The following is a 22,388-nucleotide window of genomic DNA, read 5'->3' on the forward strand; positions in this document are numbered from 1 at the left end:
TCTTGATTCAACTATTAATCTTTTCAGCATGAGAAATTCGGACAGTTGAAGCAAATTTGTGGTACTGGCAGCATTGAAAACTCAGTCTGTATAAGATTCAATGGAAGTAGTTTTTTTCAGTGGGGTCTGCAGGTAAGTCAAGAGTAACAGGGACATAGTTTCTGGAAATAGGTGCTTCTGCTGAATTAAATTCCATACACCTCCATTACACTGGGTTGGAAGCCAATGTCTCAAAACCCCAGAAAACACCCAACCCAAACTATCTGCATGTCTAAATACCACCAGAGGTAAGGGAGAAAATATGCTTCTTTTATATACGTTTGACTCTGTTAGGGACATTTGAGAGTTGCACTGTGAGAGTGAAATGCCAGCTCCTCCTCTCTCGGTAAACATCTCACCTCTGTGTGGAAGAACCAGTTAGTTAGTGGACGCTAAAAACCTCTAGCAGAGCAAACTGCTAAATGGCCCGAGGACACAGAGAGGAGGGGGAGGTCATCAGTCTGTGTCTGTTTTAAATGGTTAACCCACAGGGTGACTCCACCCACCATGCACACACCCGCATGCTTGTACTTCCTCAGATATACACAAACACGTATAAACACAAACACACTTTATGCCCCTGCAGGTTCCACCCCCCTGAACACATGGAGCCTAATCTAGTCAACCTGCTTCCATTTGAATAAAAGCTCATTTTGCCAGCCATCCATCTTCTTCATCCCTTGGGTTCATATAGCTTGGAGCATCAAATACACACACACGTGCTGTATGTGTCACACACAGACAACATGTAACATCGATTACAGTGCCATTTCCAAACGCAGACCCCAAGCATCCACCATTTAAACCATTCAAATCTAGCTCAAAATAGCCTCAATACTTCATTTTCTGTTGCTTCCACACTATAGTAGATTTAGCAGATTTTATGACAGAGTGAAGTGACATACTCTATCATCTATTAATCACTGAAGTCACTTATGAAGCAAAAATGACAACCTGCAGATGACAGCTTCTCAAATGTGGGGATTTTCTGCTTTTCTTTGTATAAACTGAATATGTTTTGAGTTTTGTTCAGACAAGGTAAGACTTCAAAGACTTAAGATCTAGAAAACTGTAACTGACATTTCTCATAATTCCTTGCATTTTATAAACTAAATGATTAGTCAGGTGATTGAAAAATGGAAAACTGATCATGAAAGTCATCAAAGATCAGCAGAAAATTCTCTGAAGGACATCATTCATGTTTTGCCTTGCCTACCACCTTGACTCCAACCCAGCCTGGATATCAAGTTTTCAGAGCTAGAGAATAGCCCTGCTCACCTGCTCAAATCACTCACCTGTCCAGGTGTGGCTGTGGCTCGGCCTTTGTGTGCTCAGCCACAGATTCAGACACATCAAGCACTTCAAGACCACTTAGCTCCCTTGACTTCTATAGCTGCCTCAGGGCTGGTGAATCAGTGCAAATGCATCAGTGCCAGAGGAAGTAATTTCCACTCAAGAGACAGGGAGAGATGTGTATTTTGTTGTTGTTTTTTTTAACCGCCTTGATTCACTGAGTTCATAGAAGCTTTTCTACATTTATATTTATCTGAACTTAAACTACACACACAGCAGCTCTATCACCAGATCCTGCCGTCTCTGTATTTTCGATGACATCTGAAGGCGAGCTGGCGCTGTTTCCAGCCGAATCTGATGATAATGATGACAGCAGAAGTTTAAATTGCACAGTGTGACAGCCAAGGTATGCAAGAGGCCTGTTACAACATGGACACTGGCTTTAAGAGAGCAAATAAACAGGTTATCAGCGTTTCTGCATCTGCAGACAGAGAGATGAGATGGGATACTTGTGGGATCTGGGCTATAGAGAATAAATGTTGCTTATGCTACTGAGGCTTAACTGTGGGATATCATCTGACACTTGGATTGCAGGAACATAACTTATGAGCGAGGGACACTACTGCCCCCTTCTGGCAAGCTTGCATTCAAGAAAACTCAGAGCCAATAGGGTCACATGAATCAGTTATTATTCTTTTTCTTCCTTTCTTTTTTGCTTCATAGTTTTCTAGCATTAGACAGTATAGCCAAAGTCAGATGCTGCTTTAGCATATGCATTAAACTAACATATATATGTCACCTTTTCAGATTTTTGATGACTGAATACAGAATCGAGTGCTGTGTTAACTGTTTTACTCAGACACATTGGATCAAGTTAGCAACAGCTCAAATTACAGAAGAACAATTTAAATCAGCCAGTATGAGTGTCTCTCTTGCTTGATCCCCATTAAGACTGCATTACTACATGATAGGTGGCAATTTCTGGGGCTGCAACGAATGTTTATTTTTCATTATTGATTAATTATTGCTAATTTGTTTGATTGTTTATTCTATAAAACCAGAAAACAATGTAAATAGCCTGTCACAAGTTTCCAGAGCCCATGGTGATGTCTTCAAATTGCTTGTTTTGTTTAGGCAACAATCCCAGAATAAAACTTGTTCTATTTACAATGATAAAACACAGAGGAACACAGTAAATCCTCACAATGGAGAAGCTGGAACCAGCAGATGTTGGAATTTTTGCTTGATAAATGAACAAAACTGCTGTCAAGTCATTTTCTGTCAATCGCCTTATCGATTCTTCAATTGATATGACCATCAGTGTAATCTACTTACCCGCTAGTGACATCATCGGTGCGTGCAGCATTCTTGCTCAGCACGTCTCCATCGCTCATGTATCCAGTGACCTCCATGGCAATGCCGTCCAGGTCGATGTCCTCCCCGGATCTGTCTCCGAGTTCCACGCTACAGAGGGCTCCTCCCCTGCCGGCCAGCTGCCGTCGCAGGTGCCCAGGGTATAGGTAGCGTCCACCCTGGCCACCCACCACCCGGCCACCGTAGCCGTTCCCCACAGAGGGGGCATCGCCTGCCTGCAGACGAGGGCTGGACTGGCCCAGACGCCATGATGCCAGGGAGGGGCGGGTAGAGGTGATGCTGAGGATGCTCCGACCCCCGCCGCTGTTGTTGCTGCCGCCTCCACTACTACTGCTGCTGATGTCTGTGGTGACGCTGCCATCAAAGGTGGTTTCCAAGGTGCTGAGAAAGACAGAGAGAGAGGAGATTAAATGCACAACCAGCTTAAAATCATCACTCAAAACTGATTGACATGTCTTTTAACTTACAAGTGAAGTTGTATAGTGTCACAAGGTGACATGTTTTCTGGTGAGGTTTTCTTTTAAAACTTCACCATTTACAGTATTAGAAAAGGCCATGACATTGCTGAGAAAATAAACTGAGCCAACAAGGAGTCACTTCACAAACAAAGACCCCTGAATGCAGCTCTGAGCTAATTTAATGACATCAATAGATGAGTTACTTGGTATTAAATCCCAACCTGTAGATTTATAGCTATAGAAAGTTACTTTCAATTGTCTAATAGTGAAGATCACACAACTGAATTGCCATTAAACCAAGATCAGTTGCTTATTGGCTCAAGGTTGACCTGTGAATTTTGAGAAATGGTTCAGTCACACAAACTGCATAGCCTCCTCAGTTAACAGAAAGGTAAAAAGTAAAGATATGGAAAATTTGTTGCAATCTAAAACAGGATAATAGGACCTTTCCCCAGGACCACAGCTGAATCTAGACAGCCGGGTCAGCATTGAGACATGAGGCCATAGTAGAGGTCAAAATTCTGTGGGAGGGAACATGATTATAGAGCTAAACCTGAGAGACATGCCCTGTGATCAAAGTAAAAGATCCCTCAATAGAAGGATGAGAGAGCAACAATAAGAAAAAAGGAGGTAATACCTATAAACCTAGACAGACATAGTCTGCTGATCATGAGGCAGTTCAGTCAAGGACTCAAATCCCCACAAGTTAGCCCGATTTAGCCTGTTTACCACTCAACCGTAGCAGCCATTGTAAGGCGCTACACTTTGATGATCTCTAAACAGTGAAGTGTTGTTTTCCACTGGAACGCCTTTTGTTAACTTCTTTATGAGCAGTGCAGACTTGACAGCGTGAACAGAAAACGCTGTAGGAAAATAATTTTTACCCAGATTGATATATTACCAATAATGCTCCATAGTAAGTAAGTACAAGAATCCTACAACAGACTTTTTAAATTACCAGTAAAAGGTAAAACTAGCTGGAAAATGAATGGATTTTATTTTTACCTGTGTGTGACCTGAGTTCCTCGCAGACTGGACATGGTCTCCTCCAGGTTTTGCCGCAGGTCTGCTATGTTTTTGACAGTTCGCAACCGCCTTGTCTCTGGGTCTTCACCTGAGTGAGACGATAACAAAACAGCCTCAGAAAGATTTGCCAGAATGACAATACATAAGTTGTCTCTTCTGAACAGAGACAGACCCTATATTACAAGTGATCCCCCACCTGAAAGGTCCTCGATGGAGGTCTGGCTAGTCTTGGTGAAAGAAACGTCTCCACCTCTTCCTCCTGAGCCGGTCTCAGCTGTTCCCTCGCCGTCTGTTTGGGATCTGGGGCAACAAAATTGTGCAAGGGATCAAAGTGACGAAATCATCGATAGTGAATTATTGTGCATTTAGTGGGAACCTAATATTCAGCAAATTGTCATGAAAGAGGGATAAACCTGATTAAGAATTAAATCTGCTCTGTTTCACGTCTTGTGACCAGGGTCCAAAATGAATGCCTGTTAAGCCCTGAATACCAGTTAAGTTTATCTTTGAAGAATAAAATCAATACAGTTCAGCGGCTGCACTGGCTCATAGCTTTTTTGAGGTGATGACGTTTGAATGCCTCGGTTATATGCAGCTTTTGGTCTTTGCCTGATCCCAGACTTTGTCCTTGTTGACTACTCTACACACTCTCAGAGCATGAGCCAATCAAAACCACAGACTGCCTCCTGCACCGCTCCACAAGAATTGACACAAAACTTTGTTAACTGACTTAATATTGCTTGAAACATCAGGTTATTTCCGTGTACTAACAAATGACAGAAAAAACATTGATTATACATTTCTAATTTCTTACATTTACCATCAAATATGCTCTTTCTGACAGGTGGAGGTGGTATAATCCTGCTGGTAATGGTATTTGACAGGTATACAGCAGAGGAGGAAATTTCTGAATACTGAGGATGGGGGTGTTTTAGCTACAGGTCAGAATGTACAGAGGGAGAAAGGGCAGCAGTGCAGGAAGTGTCGGGAGGCTAATGAGTGGTTGTTAGAAAGGACTCATTGAGAGAGTCAGAGGGACCTCCTTCCTTATCACACTGGGACCAGGACAGAGGTCAGAGGCACACAACATCCACACATATTTGCCCAGATAGTGTGTGTGCACAGGCAGACAATATACACTCCGCGTCCACACTCCGCGCTCACTCACACATGCTCACTCACACACACACACACACACACATACGAACAAACACAGATGTGACATTCCTGGTTAACAGTTCACAGATGGCTGTATTAAGATTTTGTGCTTTCAGATGCTGTCAGAGAATGTAGTGTTATGCATGTGATGATATTTGTACACTGCTAGACTCACAACACCAGAGTTATACACAGGGTTACACACTAGTCTGTAGTTACTGAAAGTAAGTAAACAGTAAAACTTCAAATAGTACTCAGTGAAAAATTCAACTTTACCAAATCTGGAAAATGTGCTCTGTGTATGACTTTTGGTCAGAGGAAGATGTGCAACATGCAATGCTTTATGACTTTTTTTAATCAGTGTTTTATGAAGCCTGATCTTACTTGCTATTTTGTGGCCAGCGTGCACATCTTGAACATATTTAAGTGACATTAGCAATCTATTAGATCCTATGCAGAACTTTCTGAAGCCACAAAAGGCTGTATATTATTTTTTCTACATATGCAGTAGTACTACCCAAGACCTTCATGAGTAAGATCTGTACAGTTCCCCTTTAACCTTCCTGATCTCCCACTTAATAAGGAATCAGACCTCCTTCCTTCCGGAAACTGGTACATAATGCTCAAAACAGTGGCAGGGTTTCATCTTTTAAGTTAAGTCAAGTTAGGCCCAGAATGTGTGATCTTACCTGTACATGAAAGGTGCAACGGTGGCCATGTTGGGGTGGCTGTGGTGCTGTTGAGTCTGAGGTAGCTGCACACTGACCGTGTTGCTGGCTGTGCTCTGTGTAGTGCCTCCTCCTGCCACAGGGGCGGTGCTGGTCTTGCCCTCCGTGGAGGCCAGGCTGGAGGTAGAGCTGGAGTGTCTGCTGTCCCTGTCTCTGTCCAGAGGGCCGCGGTGCATGGCAAGACCCCCTCCTAACCGCATGCTCCGAGGCCTCTCCCCCGCCTCCTTCACTGAGGAGGCCTTCCCCCCGACTCCTGGGCCTTTGCCTCCTGGCTTTGGTATTCCGCTGTGTGCAGGGGTGGAACTGTCTTTTTTGGCCACTTTACCCCCCTTGGGAATGAAGCTGGCAATTTTAGAGGTCCTTTTGTTAGAGCTGTCTGTATCTACAGCAATGGGTGATACTTCCTCCTTAAGCTCCTCCCCCCTGAGTTCTGTCCTCTCGGGGGCCGAGATGCGTTTTCCCACCTCCTTCCCTTTCTCCTTCTCCTTTTCCTTCCCCCTCTCCTTGTCCTTGTCTTTCTCGGGGCCTTTGACAGAGCCCTTCTTGGCAGTCAAAGCTCTGCTGAAAGTGCGCTGGGCAATGCCCCTGAGGGCGATTTTGGGGCTGCTGGCAGTTGTGGAGACAGTAGTTACTGCTGAGGGAGCTGCTCCAGAGGCTGTGCCATTGCTTGTCCCATTCATTCCTGGCCTGGCGTTACCATCATCTTCCTCTAGGATGTCGGTGTTGGAGCCAGTGTCAGTCCTCTCCACCTGCCCCGCCCCAAGCTGCCTGGCTGGGGGAGCATTTTCAGTCTGGGACCCTACTCCATTGGAAGAGGAGGAGGAGGTGGATGATTTGGAACCTCCCTTACTGTTGAAGAGCTTTAGTTTTTCCAGCATCGACTTCTGAGTGGCAACCTTAGGAGGAGCTTCAGTTGCTGGAGCAGCTTTACAGGGGGTGTCTTTATCCTGTTTGACAGACTGCATGGCAGATGAGTGGGTGCTGGTGGAGGAGGGAGAGGGAGAGGGAGAGGAGGTGTGCTTGGAGCTCATAGACTTGCTCCTCCAGGGCTTGCTGTTGCTGTTTGGCTGGGGAATGGCTGTGGAAGAGGAGGGTGAGGACGATGAAGAAGATGAGGGAGGAATCAGGGCGGAGGTAGCAGCGGGGATGCTGGTGGAGGAACTGACGGTCACCGCAGATGACGGAACATGCTCAGTCATCACCGAAGGCTGTGAGGTCATGCCCTCTGAGGAATCTGTATCAGAAAACAGACATTTTATTAAACAATGAGATAGGAGGGTGTAGATGACGGGAAAAAGTCAAGCAGAAGGAGGATCTAGGGGGAGAGAAGAGAAACCAGATGCTGAGGGTGAGTCCTCTATGACCCCACACCAAGTCGCCTTATAAGGGCCTGGAGGTGGCCTGTGTTGATACAGCCAAACGGGCCATTACTTTTCCTCGGGCTAACCAACAAAACTGTTAAAAACCCCTTAGCACTAACAATGAGAGGAGCCCATCACAAGCTGTTTATAAAAACAATGAGGAGCAGGCTCAAGTGCTTTAAAGTCTTGCCAAGCAGGCCAAGTCAAGAAGCAGGGCTGCTGCACTTATAAGGCTTGGACTTATATGGACTGCTTTTGGTGAGCATCCCTCTGCTTCACAAAGAAACACTGTCTGGTTACATCTGGTTACAAGCACACAGTCCCTTGTAAATTAGATTCATAAACAGGATAAAAAAATACAGTTTAACTTGGAAGTGGACAGAACAGAAAGTCTTTTTTTGCAGTGCTCAACATCATCTCAACAAGCAAACTTACCAAGGACTGAAGGAGCAAGAGGAGAGCTGAAATTCCTGGTGTAAGTCACTGCACTCAGTATGAAAACTAGAGTATCCAGAGGGCTGCAGAGGTTGTCAGTCTGTATGCAGAGTGGTGCTACCAGCAGCACAGAGTTCAGACCAGTAACATTTGAATATTCAAACACCAACGGCCAGTGAGAGAGGGCCTGTGAAGGGAGCGCTGGGTGGAATGAATCATAACAGTTCCGTTGCAGCGCACCCCTCTTACTTTATGAACACACATAAACACACACACTCACTCACACTTATATTTATTTTAAGTCACTGCTGCTGTGCTGTGCTTTCTCATACAAACTGTAGTGACCTTAGACCTACTGTATCTTAAGAAACCATTTGTGTTAACTGTTAAGTCCTTCAAGTACTGTGTTTTAAAGACAAGTTACACAACACATCTCAGACTTTATTCCTGGGCTGTTTACACGTATATATTTAGGGCCCCGGTGCTGTTTGTTGGTATGATTTTTACCCAATGACTGTCTGAGGACCAAAACAAGTGAGTACAAGTGATCAACATAAAGAGTTTTTGGTTCTTTCATCTTTGCCTATACAAATCAACCTGTTTCAAGAACTTACCGAAGTGGCAGTCTTGTCTGTATCTTGAGAGAACAAAGGTTTAAAGGCAGGTAGTTGCATTTGCATGAAGACTAATGATACTTGATTTCAGAAAATTCTTGAACCAAGCTGGTTTGTACTGGAAATAGAATGAATTCTCTCCTGCCACTGGATGTTTTTTTTTTTTGTTTTTTTTTTTTAAGAAAATGGCAAGAAAATTATCATACAATTTACATTTATAATTTAGTGCTCATTTGTTTATGAGTTAGGTTTCTTCTAATTCACACCAGCTACATTAAATCCACATTTATATGTTATTCATATGGTCTGATTAAGTCAGCATTTATGTGGAATATTCACTCAACATGTCTGTTTACCTCTTTCTCATCTGGCTCTCCACTTTATTTCATTTTTACTGCGCCTTTCATGCTCTAATTGGAAATAGGCACCCGCTCACCGCCTCTCGTTTTTTCTCCCTGTTTAGCATTTAGTGAGAGCAGCCTCAAACAATGCTGCCATTAGGAAGTGATTAGGACCCAATTAGCCGTGCTAGCAGTTAGCAATCGGAAAAGTGGGTCAGGTTGCTAATAGCTGGCTTCCTATTGGAAGCGACTGAATGAGAGGGGGACCTGCTGTGATTATGGAGCAGGCAGAGAGAATAAGGGGACTGGCACTGCAGGTTTGGGATGAGTGAAGCTTTGATGTGGGCCAGCAGGACGGTCTGTGCTGTCCCTGAATGGGGTCAGCTTGGATTTCAGGTCAGAAAGGAACAGAGGAAGAAAGGCAGGACATAGAGAGGCCTTGGACACTGGGACAGCTGGCCATTGTCATGACTGGACCTAGTGACTGGGACTGACATGCTCCAGTTATGTTGCCAAGGGTGAATGAAAGTGGTCAATCTTCAACGTGTTAGGTCAGAAGTGACACTGAAGTGATGGACTTGGTCACTGTTGCATCATAAAGTCAACTCATCAAAAAACTTGGGACTCAAATAGAGTTTCAAGACAAGGTTCAACACTTAAATCTGTCTTGAATTAAACAAACGCCAATGTCAGATTAAAGCTGCGTTCACACTTTTCTGCTGTTTTTACGCTGCACCTTTGATTTGTACACTTAATGAAGCAGCCACAAGATGGAGTAAAGATTTCATTGTGGGAAAACATGCTGCATGTGCGTTGTTTTGTGACACAGCTGTGTGGTTTCTCAGGCTGAGAAAAGTTCTTATGTGTAAAAGGAAAAAAACATTTTGATGCTACACAGAAAACACATGTTCTGTGACAACAACCACAACATCAAACGGATAAGAACCTAATATTCTGTTCATAAATAATCACACAAGATGAATCTAGCTCTTTCTGGCTGCACTTTGAGAAACCGGCTTTTGATTACCAGCACAACTGCACTTGTGGAACCACTTCTCCTTGAAAAATAAACAAATAATTGTCTGAACATGCCCTAAGAATGGGTCACTGACCTAATGACCCTGTACAGCCTTGGGCCAAATCCTGGAATAAAACTGCTCATTGCCCCTTGTTCACAGCACTGGTTGGGCTGTCTGCTTGAGGGAACATGTTGAAAGAATTTTCGTATTTACAACTAAACTGCTTAATTGCTGCAGTCCTTAAGAGATTAAAATAAAAAGCAGAAAATGACAGTAGAGGCAAAGCCACAGGGAAAAGAATGACAGACCACCCTTTTACTGCATGTCTGCTATCTCAGAGCGTCCTGATAACATCAAGGCATTTTAGGAAATCAGCTGAAGTGGACTCAAAGCTCCTTTCACGGATTGTCACACTCAAGTGTCTGTGTGTATGTTTCTGTGAGTTAATGCCTGTCTGCAACTGAGGAAAACCATGTAATTTCACACAAATGTCACCACTCTTCTCTCTGTGTATGTACATGTCTGTGCGTGCATGTCAAAATAAGGAGAAAAGGGGGTTGTTTGTTCTGCTCAGCAACATCAAACACTGAAATCTCTATGTATTTGCTGGACCTGGAAGAGGAGCAGACCCACTCTGCAGAGCTGAGCGAGCACACTTGTATAGTTTTTTAAAAAGGGGGAAAAAAGCAAATTCATTAGAGGTAGCGTCGGCTGACACTGTTTAGACATCACAAGCCCTCCAACCCCTCTCATGGTTGCACTGGTCACAAAACATTAAGCTAAACCCTCTCAGTCAGTCAGCAACCAAATTGCTGACCTGAAAATGCGACAAGTCGCTCACACATAGCAAGACTGACATGTTTGCACTTAAAAACCCATGGTGTTTTGACATGTGCTGCACAGAGAGAGAGCAGTGTGAGAACATTTCCCCCCGATTGGTCAGCTTTATTTAATTTGCAGAGATCTTCATAGAAATTTAATTTGTAAAATATGCACAAATTATATCCGACTGGCACAAGGTTTGAGGCTGCAGGTCTCTGCTTACTCATCATGTTCTGATTTCAGAAGCTGGCTCTCTCTCGCTCTCTCCTCAGTCATTGTGCTCCAGAAAGTGAGAGGGACAGCCAGCTTTTGTGTGGAGACTGAAACTTTTTAAAGTTTCTCCACATGAATACACTCAAACAGTGACGCTACAGCTCATCAGAAGGCTATTCATTCAGCGAGGGCACCAGCATAGAAACACACACACACACACACACACACACAGAAATACATGGGTGACAGAGACGTGCACTTACACAAACACACAACCACAGGTTCCCCCTGCTCTTTCTATCTCCCTGCTCTGTATCACTTAGTGGACACCCAGATGCTGTCACCTTATGTTAACACAGAGCAGAAGAGAAGATTCAGGTCTGTTTCCTTACTGTACAGCCATGCAGTAACGTGACTCCATTCTGGTGTCACAACCATTGACACAGAGCAGATCTGGCCTCACAATAGGAGCTGCAGGTGTCTCTCTAACCATCTGAACCTGCAGAAACACTGCCTCACAATAAGCATATATAATATAATGTGTGGCAAACAAATTGCTGTTCTGTTATATCAGACAGACACTGTCAGATTTTTGATGACACCTTGGTAACAAAAAGAAAATCTAAAGTAAAGTATTAGCTTCACACCAAAGTAGCAAGATGTGAGCTAATTTGTTGGCCTATATCCCAACAATCCCATTATTTTTAAAAATCTGATTCTTCACAAAGAGGTAAACTTCAGCACAACTGACCTGACATCCTCTTACAGATAAAAAATGCTTCTTTTTACAGGATCAAAAATGCATGCTTTTCTAACAGTAGCAGCAACAACAAACCAAAACTTATTAAATCTACTACCATATTTTCAAATGTTCAATGCAAAGCTCAAGTTATTAATCTCAAACTATGAGCTGCAGTCCTAGCTAAAGGTGATCTGTGCAAGTGCAAGTTGACAAACCTCATGGGTGCTGCAGACGTCCAGGAGGAACAGAGAGAGAAGGAAAGGAGAGGAGGAGATGGACAGGAGAGGGAAGAGTCCTAAACCATGGCCAGCCTCCAGAGAGTGCAGGAGGTGGAGGAGGAGGAGAGCGATGCAGTGGTATGGGGAGGGGAGGGGCTTGGCTGTATGTCAACAACAGGGGTGGTGGGGGGGGGGTGTCGACCAGTGATTCTCATCCTACCTGCTGCCAGTCATATGCTCTGCTGCTCCCAAACACACGAACATGTAAACATACACATCTGCATGCCGGGACAGTAAATTAACTTTGTCAACTTTGTAAAGTTGATCTGATTTCTGATTAGACATGCTGTCTGCATGGGCATTTGTACCAGAGCACCTGGTAATAAGCTCAACTAACCATTAATTCCACTTCTAATATTACCACCTCTGTTACCACTGACACATTTAATATTACAGGAGTAGTTTTACTGTTTTGGGAAATATGCTTATTCAGTCTCAGTCCCAGAGTTCAATCGATATGGTTGATATCACTCTCACGTCTGTACCATAAATATGGACCTACAGCCATCACTGGCCAGGCAAAGAGATAGCTCAGCACATAACCCACCCGTAAAACCACAACTTGTCATTATTTCACTTTGGGTTTTGTGTGGATTAAACAAAACTGGATACAAGTTGTTAACCATCCAGGTTTGGAGGTGCTCTCCAGTTTATATGCTGATCTTAGGTAGTGGTATCAATCTTCTCATCAAACTCTTTGCAAGAAAGCAAAATGGGGGTATCCCCCAAAATGTCAAACTCTTCCTTTGTTTCTACCACCTGCCACTACGCCTATGACTGATTTTAAGCATGATGAAAAGCATTTCACCAGCATTTTTATTTGAATTTAAGGGTATTTCCTTTCATCTTCATTTCTTTGTTCGTGTTCATGAACCCACACATTTCCACAAATATACAACTGTCCACTTGAAACTGTCCCATCTCCAGTGGAGCTGCACATCAGAATAAAAACCCTGCAGTGCTGCTTACAGTGTTGGTCCCAGTTAATTTGTCACTGTTTTAACACAGACAACAGACTCTCTCTTTCTCTCACACACACACACACACACACACACATTCTGTCTCTATGTCTCACTCTTTTGCCCCATCTCTCTCTGGGCGGTCTGAATTCTCTGTCTAACAGAGGGTAATGAGTTTAGACTGTGAACACTAACACAGTCTATATAAAGCCTTGGCTCACTGAGTGGTGACAGAGGCTATTTCAACACTGGTCTAACTAAATATACTGCCAGGCACTCTCAGTTTGTACGCTGCGTAACAGTAACACTGGGCAGAATGAGTTAAACTGGGTCAGAGCAGTTGGATTAAACGTCTGAAGGTACAGTTCTGACTCGAATGCAAACATTTGACAGCAAACAGGTATATTCTGGATTCTCAAACAGCAAGTGAGAGTAAACTGATGAACTCTGCATTCATTCACTGGTATATACAGTGCCTCTGCTAAACCTAATCTTCAGATAAAGTTGTTGTATTTAGCCATTTAACACTAAGCAAAGTTGGAGGAGGTATTTCAGGCACCTGGTTCCACACCCCAGGTAAACTCTCCACCTGTGGGGGATGAACACTGTCAGTGTTCAGTCTCCTTTACAGCAGCAGACTAGAGGTCACATCTTAATATGTTAGACTAGTAACTGAATGCAGGTCCAGAAGAAAACCATCAGGTTAAGAGTATGGCTTTAAGGAATTGAGAGTAAAATCTCTGTCCTCGTGCTGTGAAATATAAAGCCTTACTTTATGCTCAAAATTAACTGAGCTGACCTTGACCCTGGTAAATATTAAAGGAGGCCAATTATTTACTGAGCATTTTGATTTTATGCTCATGTAGTCTTCATTATTCAGAACAGCAGTGCCTGCTGAGGGCTATTTTCTGGCACAGTTTTTTTTATACTTTCTCTTGGTCTCAAAGCAACAGAGCTAACTTGCATTTTCAAGCATGACAACAAAAAATACCCAGAGCATTCATAATTCACCTTAAAATTATCCTAAACAGCAACATGAACATTTTTAAGGGCTGCAGAGTTAGTCTATTTTGTAACTTCACTCTCTCTTACCCACACAAACTCACACCTCTGCTTTTTAATTGTGCAGCAATTACTATTATAAGATCTCAGGGATATTTCAGAGGCCAAAATTACATCTGTCAGTGTGCATGTGTTAGTGGTTGTACATGAAGCCTACCTTTGTTCAGGTGCAAGTTGGCTTTGGTCTTGTCACTGAAGCCCTGGCTACGTCTGTTCCCAGCAGCACTGACCGAGCCTCTCGGAGGGATGTCACCGCCAGCGGTGGACACCCTTGCTGTGGGGCCAGGAAGTCTGATGGAGAGAGACAGACAGGAGAGAGGCGAGAAAGAAGAGAAAGAGGGAAAGAAAGGGGGGTGTAAACAGGCCAAAACATTTAATTTATATCAGTCTCTGAAGGTGATGAGATTAGGAGAACACCAGTGGTATAAAGCCTTCATCTCACACACAATGGAAACATACAAGGTTCCTCCACACTTTCTGCAAAGACAAACACACATTTAGTTTACAGCTTCTAAACTCACACAGGGGGGTATCAGTTAAATGGGACTGAGAACACAGGGGCCATGCAGGCACTGCAGAGTTGCAGTTTTTCTGGAGAGGTAAGTGGCACATGTAGAACATCCTGCCTTTTTGCATTTGCAAATAACAACGCAGTGCAAACTGTAAAACACAATACTAACATCTACTATCATATTACATGTTTCAAGCAGAGGCAACTACAAATCACAAATTTGTTTTCAGTATAAAAGTTAAAAATCTTCACTTTACTTTTTGTGTTCTTTGTCTAAGCACTATGTCACTATGTTTGGAAAAATGCTGCACAAATAAAATCAATATGTGTAATCTGTTTAGGATATAAGCAGCCTGCCAAAAACATAGGCATGTTTAATAATACCACACAAGCATCAATCTGGCTTTGTGTTCCATGTTGTCATCTTGTCTTCTTGTCCTCTGGTTGGGCTGCAAGGTCGAGTCTATCTACCAATGACTACAGTAACCACACAGTCTCACAGCTGCCTCCTCTGCAGTGTCTATTAATGCTTTGTACTATTTTAGACTGCTTTTGGTAACAATGAATGCTCCCAAGATAAATGTTTACATCTGGCTAATCCTCAGTCTGTGGCTTGGATGTGAAGCCACACACAGTTTAATAAATGTAAACTCAGCTATTGTTTGCTCCAGCTCTGCCTTCTCATATACACCTATAGTAATCTAATGGCGACAGATGAGTTCACACCAGCATGGACGTATGTGAGTGGGCTGGACAGTCTGACAGAAGCCATGTCTCAGGAGACCTGTGAGCTCAAAAGCCTCAGATTACACATCCTGCTCCTTTCTTTCTCTGCATGGATTAGACAGGATGCACTGGCTGTGAGTAAGCCTTGGTGAAACTTATGACACCTTTTAGTTCATGTTGTAAATCGATGGTGAGCTCTGTGAGCCTGGCTGTAATCTAGCCAGGCCATGGCACAGAGACTGTTAATGAAATGCTAATTCACCAGCAGGCAACATCATCATCATCCTGGAACTGGGAGGCGGATGCTGATAAGCAGATTACAGCTCTCTCTTCCAGCTCTTGTATGCATTAGAAACTCTAATTTCCGGTATGCCACTCATTTTGACTGACCATTTATTTATCTAGCCACTGCAAGGTAATAGGTTTTACCTTATTATTTAGTTGAAAGTAGGCAAAGCTCATTTTATTTTCAATTATGACAGAACCTGTCAGTCTATGACAGACAGAGATGTTCAACTTGATGGTTTGAAAAACTATACTTCAAAATTTCAGTGATGGCTGGGGGTATCCTAGTGATACTGTGCATCTCTGGCCATGTTTCCTGTAATTAAATCTCACATTGTATTACTGAGAATGAAGCAGCAACTTACACAACACTATAATTAATCTCTGGATCATCTTTAAAATTTTTGGTATTTCTCTAAATATGTTCAGTAGGTGGAATCGAGCTCGCTTGTCCTTGATGAGTTATTCACTCTTCCACTTTCCAGAAAATGTTTCAATAAGTACCCAGAAGTTTTGATTTAGTCCAGAGCCAGATATTATGTGTGCTGCAAGCCCAGTTTTTAGAAATTTTATTTAGAAATTTTTTGAAATCGTGATATTTCTCACATTTCACCCTTACTCCAAATGAAACAGCTTTACTTCCTTTCCTCTTATAAAACTCTTACACATTAAAAGTTATATTTACAGTCACAAACTAGAAGTTAAGCACATTTCTCCATTTGAGAAAGCCTGTATACTTTTTAAAGGAAAATGGTTATTAAAAGAGGACATAACAGAGAAGTCAACAGTAGGTTTGAGTGGAGAGCACCGGGCAACTCCAAGCTCTTCATATTGTAGTTACAGATTGTGACCAGAAGGTGGAGCCATTTCATTGCTCTGGAGATCAGCTGGTGTTTGGCAGGTGCAATGCAAACAGAATCTGGGATGGGCAGCATGCAAAAGTCCATCCTAAATCCAATTTCAAGGTGCATCATCTCATAATATAACACTGCATGCCGAAAAAGAGGCAAATGTGAACGCAAACAGACTAGAGGGCATCACAACGAGCACAAGTGAAGCTAAATTTGAACAACATTGTCATATTATAGATACACATTCCAGCTACAGACTCTTGCTGAGTTAATTATTAATGTCACATTATATGGGGGATGTGCTTGTCAAGCAAACCCCCCCCACACACACAAGCACACACACACTTACTTAAGGGTTATCTAAAGGTCTTTCACAGCCCATTTAGCAGGCTTGCCAAATGAGGCGCGCTGCCAGACAGACTGGGCTGTCCGAAAATGGAGCCTGGAGCTTTACTTCCTATCTGCTCAACACTACCACTCATGCATATTAGATAGTGCTTGTAGTAGAGATTGCCCTTAACCATAGACAAAGAAACAACATGAGACTCATTACACTACAAAAGAAGTGTTATCTTTGATTAGGGGCAATTTCTACCTTCCTATTTCCTGGAATGGGACGGAATAGGAGGTGAGGTGGAGGAAAGAAGGGGAGGAGCAAGAAAAGAGAAATGCAGAAGACGCTGACCTAGAGGTCTTTTTCTGACCAAGGGAAAACTTGAGTAGTTTACTCTGAGACCCATCCCTAGAGGAGAAGAAAAGAGATATGGAAGAGGACAGAGACAGAGGTCAGGTTTACAGTTATAAATGATAGGAAGTGTGAACAGGAAGACAGAGGTGACAAAATGATGGATTAGAACAGCAGAAACAGCAAGAAAAGGGAGAATACAGAGACAAACCCGTTCACCCAGTTTCAAGGTTACATTTCTAGTGTTTCCAGGGTTATCATAAATGAGCCTGGGAGCCTCACCTGGACTGCATCTCGGCCTGCGCTGCTTTCTGGGCTGCAAGGGCAGGAGTCCCATGCGGAGAGTGGCTGAGCTGGGCTGGGGCACTGCTCTGCTGGCTCAGGGGAGGGTGTGTGCTCTGGGACTGGGCAGTGGGTGGAAGAGAGGGCTGGGAGTTCTGCCGCTGAGCCTGCTGCTGCTGCTGTTTGTAGCGGGACAAGCTGAAGAAGAGGCCGAGGATGGCTTTCAGATTACCATTCCGAATCTCTGTGGGTCAGGAAGAAGGACAGTGTAGAATATTATAAAGGAACAGGCAGATGATATGAAGAGGGAAAAGGGGGATAGATGAAGGCAAAATTAAGGATGAAATCCTGTCACTTCAAATCTTCAGTTACCTCGTGTCAATACACAGCAGCTCACTGGGGCTGTTGTCATGTTATTTGTTGCTGTTGCATAATTTCCGCTGATACACAGACTAACACAAGTTTTAGGGAAACATTTTGTTTGTGTTCCCAAGAAGATGTATTAACCTGACTTGCTGAGTTGTAGTGTGTACCCTGGTATTTTCTTTATTTTCTTTTAGTAAAGTTATATTTATCATCTGAATTGTGTTCTTGGACTACAAGCTCAAAGTCACTAGGAAATACTTGGAGAATATGTACTTCTTCCAGAATACAGAACTGATCCCATGTCTTTCTTTGTATTGGGGGATATTGCTGTTCACTGATCCACTGTTCTGCCCAATGAAAACATTATCAGTATCAGTACAGTTACTATAATTGTTCCTAAGTTCCCTGTGTGAGCAATATGATGCAAAAAACATCAGCCAACATAAATCTTTTATTCATGTAGTCTATATTTAAAAACAATTTTACACTGTGAGTTTTTGGTTCATTAGTTATATGTATGGTATAATCAGCCCCTATCAAGCCAAGATGTTTAATGTGTATTGTCTGGTATTAATCTAGTGTGTCCTGACTAAAAAGTCTGCCAACACAAACGCCTCTGTGTGTTGCAGCTAGGCTTGGCCTGGTCTGGCCTAACCTGGCTTAGGTTTGGGTCTACCTCTCTTGTTCCAGTGAAAGCAGAATGCAGGAGTCCAGCTTACCCTCTGCAGACAGGCCCTGGATGTTGACTCCCTTGGCTGCCAGGAAACTGAGGCAGGCATCAATGTTCTCAATCTGGACAGAGACACAGACACAGCTGTAAGACACTACATCCTGCACATTTCCATTCAAATTTGCATATTTGTATAATGTGAGGAAGCATGCCGGTCTGTCTTTTGCACGCTTCTCCCCAGAGTGTAATGGCAAAACTGAAAGTGAACATCTACAAGTCTATCCAGAAAGGAAACCTGGCAGCACAAAATGTACTAACCTGTTAGAATTTTTGGAGAAGACGTACTAGATGTTAACACTGACAAGACTGAATATGTTGGGAATACAGATTGTATAACCTTCAATATTTATTGATTTGATACTGTTGGACCAGTGAAAAATAGGCTGTTATGAAGGGAAACTATATCGGTGTATGTTTATTGAATTACCTTTGGCAATAAATATGCCAGTGAGAATACATTTGAAATACTAGAAAGTATTCAGTATACACCTGCTAAGGCCTCACAATCATCTAAATGTATTACTTTAATACATTATGCTGACAAATGTTTAACAGACACAACAGACAACAGAGAATAATGCTGATCGACTGATGGTAGCCATGAGTTTTGGACAATGTATGAATCTTGCTCAGGAATATTAGGACCTTGTGCAATGATGATTTGTGCAAAATTTGAAGTGAGTCAGACTTATAACCACAGAAATTCATCATGTTGTTATAGCAGCAGCTGTGGGTGGAATACAATCAAATCACTCGCAGCATTGCTCAAAGCAGATGTGTCAGATGGGCTACATCTATAACCAGTTACACAGAAATGGTATGGGATGAATCCAAATGTTATGAGATTTGGGTGGAGTGGTGAAATGTGAAAAGTGTTTTCACCTGATTTCATTTAAATCTTTGTATTCCTTTTCATGGTATGAAGCTGGAATACAAACAAATGGTACCAAAACCACAATTTCTTTGGCAGACATAAATGTATAAACATACCAGTGTTGGAATGTGGTATGAAAGCTTCATACGTATATGAGTGACCATTGATACTGTGCTGTGCAAAGCTCAGAAAGCAATATTGACCACATGGTGACATAGTCAAAACAGGATTCAAACGAAGCAGACATTCGTCAGTAGAGCTAACCATCTATACTGACTCAGTTGCTATGACAGCCTTGGCAACCTGAGCGGACTGCTGAGCTGTCACTGGACTGCGAGAGGATTTGATAGGCAGACAGGCTTTGTTTAGAGCCCATGTGACCCATTATACACCAAGCCTGCTGGCTGGCCCACGTAATCACAATGTAAACCACATAAAACAAGTCATCAAGCAGAGTCACCGCAGATGAATGATTGTGCGATCAAAGTTTACCAACTGTTGTTTTCAATGAGCAAACACACCAAGTAAAACACAAAAGATATCAATAAGGGACGGCATATTCTCATATTACAGACAGCGTGGACTATATGGTGATACTTTACTCTAGGCAGGGCAATCAACTAAAAAATTGATTGTGAAATGGACATTTAAAAACATTTTACAGTATGCACAAAGGTTAAAGAGGTGCTAAATCTTCTTTAGTATGACATTTATTACAATACACCAAAGCTAATATACAACAATGCACTCACAACAAACCTGTTTTGAGTAGTATAACTGCTTAAATTTAATCTCACAGGCAAGGGAAAAAAAGATGTAGAGCACTGATACTCCAGTTGTGTGTGGTTTCTAAACTAAAATACATATGAACTGTGTCCTTTGTAAATGAGGCCGGGTGTGGGCTGCAACCGGGAGGGTCCCTAAAGATTAATGACATGATTACACTTAATATGCAGCGACTAAATATAGCCTGACCTACAGCTCCCTCTGTGTGTCTCCTGTTAGGAAGTATCCGGCTGTGAGGTGAGAAGCTGAAGTAAAAGCTAATTTACGTCTGCCTCTACTAAACTATGCAAACGCCTACGGACTGCAGATACTATAAGTAAATCCACTACTGTATGATTACATTTATTAATCCCAACAGAGCCACAACAACCACATTACTACTATTTACATCCACACTGCTGTATTGCTATGAGTTACATTTCATATCAGATTACTATTACATCTACCAAATTACTTGTAGTTACATTCATTACTGTACTACCTCTTGCATGATACTAGTACCATATTACTATTAGTTACAGCCACTGCTATAATATTATTCATTACGTTCACTGCTGTATCACAGTTAACTACATCCACTTGCAATTATTATTAGGTACATCCAGGACCATAAACTGACATTACTATTACATTACATCTACTACTCTACTGCTGTTATTCCCATCCAATACCAAAAACTTGACAGTTAACATCCTTTACCATATTAATATTAGTGACATTCATAACTGCATAACTAACTCATATGCAACTAAATGACACCAAAAACCAGATTATTAACTACAGCAACTACTAACAGAGCTAAGTCCACCCCCTACCAAACTATTAGTTATTATATTGACATACTACTTACTTGACTACTACTTACTGCATCACCTTCTGGATTACATGACCATGTTATTATTGTTCTATCCCATAAACGATTATTACAAGTAAATTTACTTCTAGTTTGAACTCAAATACCTGTCTGAGCTACTCTAGTGTGTGTTAAGAGGCCGGCAGACTTCCGGTCAGTGATTGAGCTGAAACAGAAGTGCTGCCCCTGCTGTCATTTCCACAACCCCTGACCCCAGAAACAGCTGTTAGAGGGGCTGACATATGCTGTCCTTCGAGGTGATACAGCAGAAAGCTTGGGAACAGGAGGAATGCAGACTATGGCCTTTTGTGAATACCAACAGCCCCTTAAAAATAAACCTCTCTGAAACAGCCCTCCAACCCCACTGAAATATCCAGAGTCTTTCTTTAATACCCCAGGGCCTTAACTTCATCTAAGTGACCGAACCACTCCCCGGCTGCCCCAAATTCCCTGGTTATAGTTGTTGCCTAAATAGCAGCAGCCTACAGAAAACATGCTTCATTAAGATACCCCATCACAAATGCCAAGCCCATCCTGCTGAAATGCACCCCAAAGCCCCGCCTCTCAGGGGGTATAAATACTGAAAGCTCTTGCTATTTAAAAACCTGTAGACACCAGAGCTCAGAAAAGCCAGAGTAACACTATTCAGTCATAATCTACCATCAGCTCCAGAGCCTGAGATCTTACTCAGGTTATGTTTGAAATAGAGGGATCAAAATACAAACTACAAAATACAAAAAGTATAACTTTGATGACTTGAAGTCACTGGATTCCAGATTAACCATATCTTCAAAAAGTTCCTGACAAAAATCCCTACACTTTGTATTATTTAGTTATGTATCACTGATCTATCTGTGATGGTCAATAGATTTGTTGAGTTAGTGTATGATCAAGAGCTACAACTGTACTTTTCCTCCAGGGCGCCCTTGTGGCCTAGAAGTTTGAGACACTGTTCATGTAATCACAACTTTTGCAGTTTGAGACTGCCTAAGGATCTGCAAACTGAATAAATAAAAACCATCATTAGTTACAGGCACACCCAGACGTCTTCACTTGACGTCATATAGTTTATCACATGTTTGAACAGTTATCAACAGGAGTCATACAACTTTACCACCAAACAACAACAAAAAGAAACTAGAAATGCCACACGTGTCACTATTTTTGCAAAAAAAGTAAAAGTTATTCAAGAGTTTTTGAAGGCCAACATTTTAGGCTCAGTGTTTGATAACCCATAACTGAGACAAATGGCTGATAGATGACTGAAAACATGAAAAATACTCAGACAGCCACGAGAGTGAAATTAATATAACACTGAAGAGAATCTAATGATCATCAGAACAAAACACCTCTGAAAAAACTCAGAAAGCAACCTGCACAGTAAACAAATCGCCTGCAGCACTCGGTGAAACCACTGCTGCTGTATTTACACTAACCCTGGACCTGTATGAAAGCTCCTACCTGCCTGGGTGTATGATCTGTCCCAGCAGTGTGACTTCACACCTCCATCCATGCCA

General features: G+C 42.4%; 1 protein-coding gene across 2 annotated transcripts in view; it reads right to left on the reverse strand.

Annotated features, from left to right (window-relative positions):
- nav2a (neuron navigator 2a) overlaps positions 1-22,388 on the reverse strand; it is a 206,204-nt gene that overhangs the window by 48,644 nt on the left and 135,172 nt on the right. Inside the window, exons 7-14 of one of the 2 annotated variants that reach the window (XM_051075361.1) lie at positions 18,348-18,420; positions 17,263-17,506; positions 16,981-17,037; positions 14,080-14,213; positions 6,038-7,310; positions 4,387-4,490; positions 4,170-4,278; positions 2,668-3,087 (exon numbers count right to left, since the gene is read on the reverse strand). In XM_051075361.1, the coding sequence (XP_050931318.1) occupies positions 2,668-3,087; positions 4,170-4,278; positions 4,387-4,490; positions 6,038-7,310; positions 14,080-14,213; positions 16,981-17,037; positions 17,263-17,506; positions 18,348-18,420 (2,414 nt within the window). The remainder of the gene's footprint in view (positions 1-2,667; positions 3,088-4,169; positions 4,279-4,386; positions 4,491-6,037; positions 7,311-14,079; positions 14,214-16,980; positions 17,038-17,262; positions 17,507-18,347; positions 18,421-22,388) is intronic. The other variant, XM_051075360.1, reaches the window with a different exon arrangement.

Source organism: Lates calcarifer, linkage group LG2 (genome assembly GCF_001640805.2).
Source record: "Lates calcarifer isolate ASB-BC8 linkage group LG2, TLL_Latcal_v3, whole genome shotgun sequence".
Lineage (NCBI taxonomy): Eukaryota > Metazoa > Chordata > Actinopteri > Centropomidae > Lates > Lates calcarifer.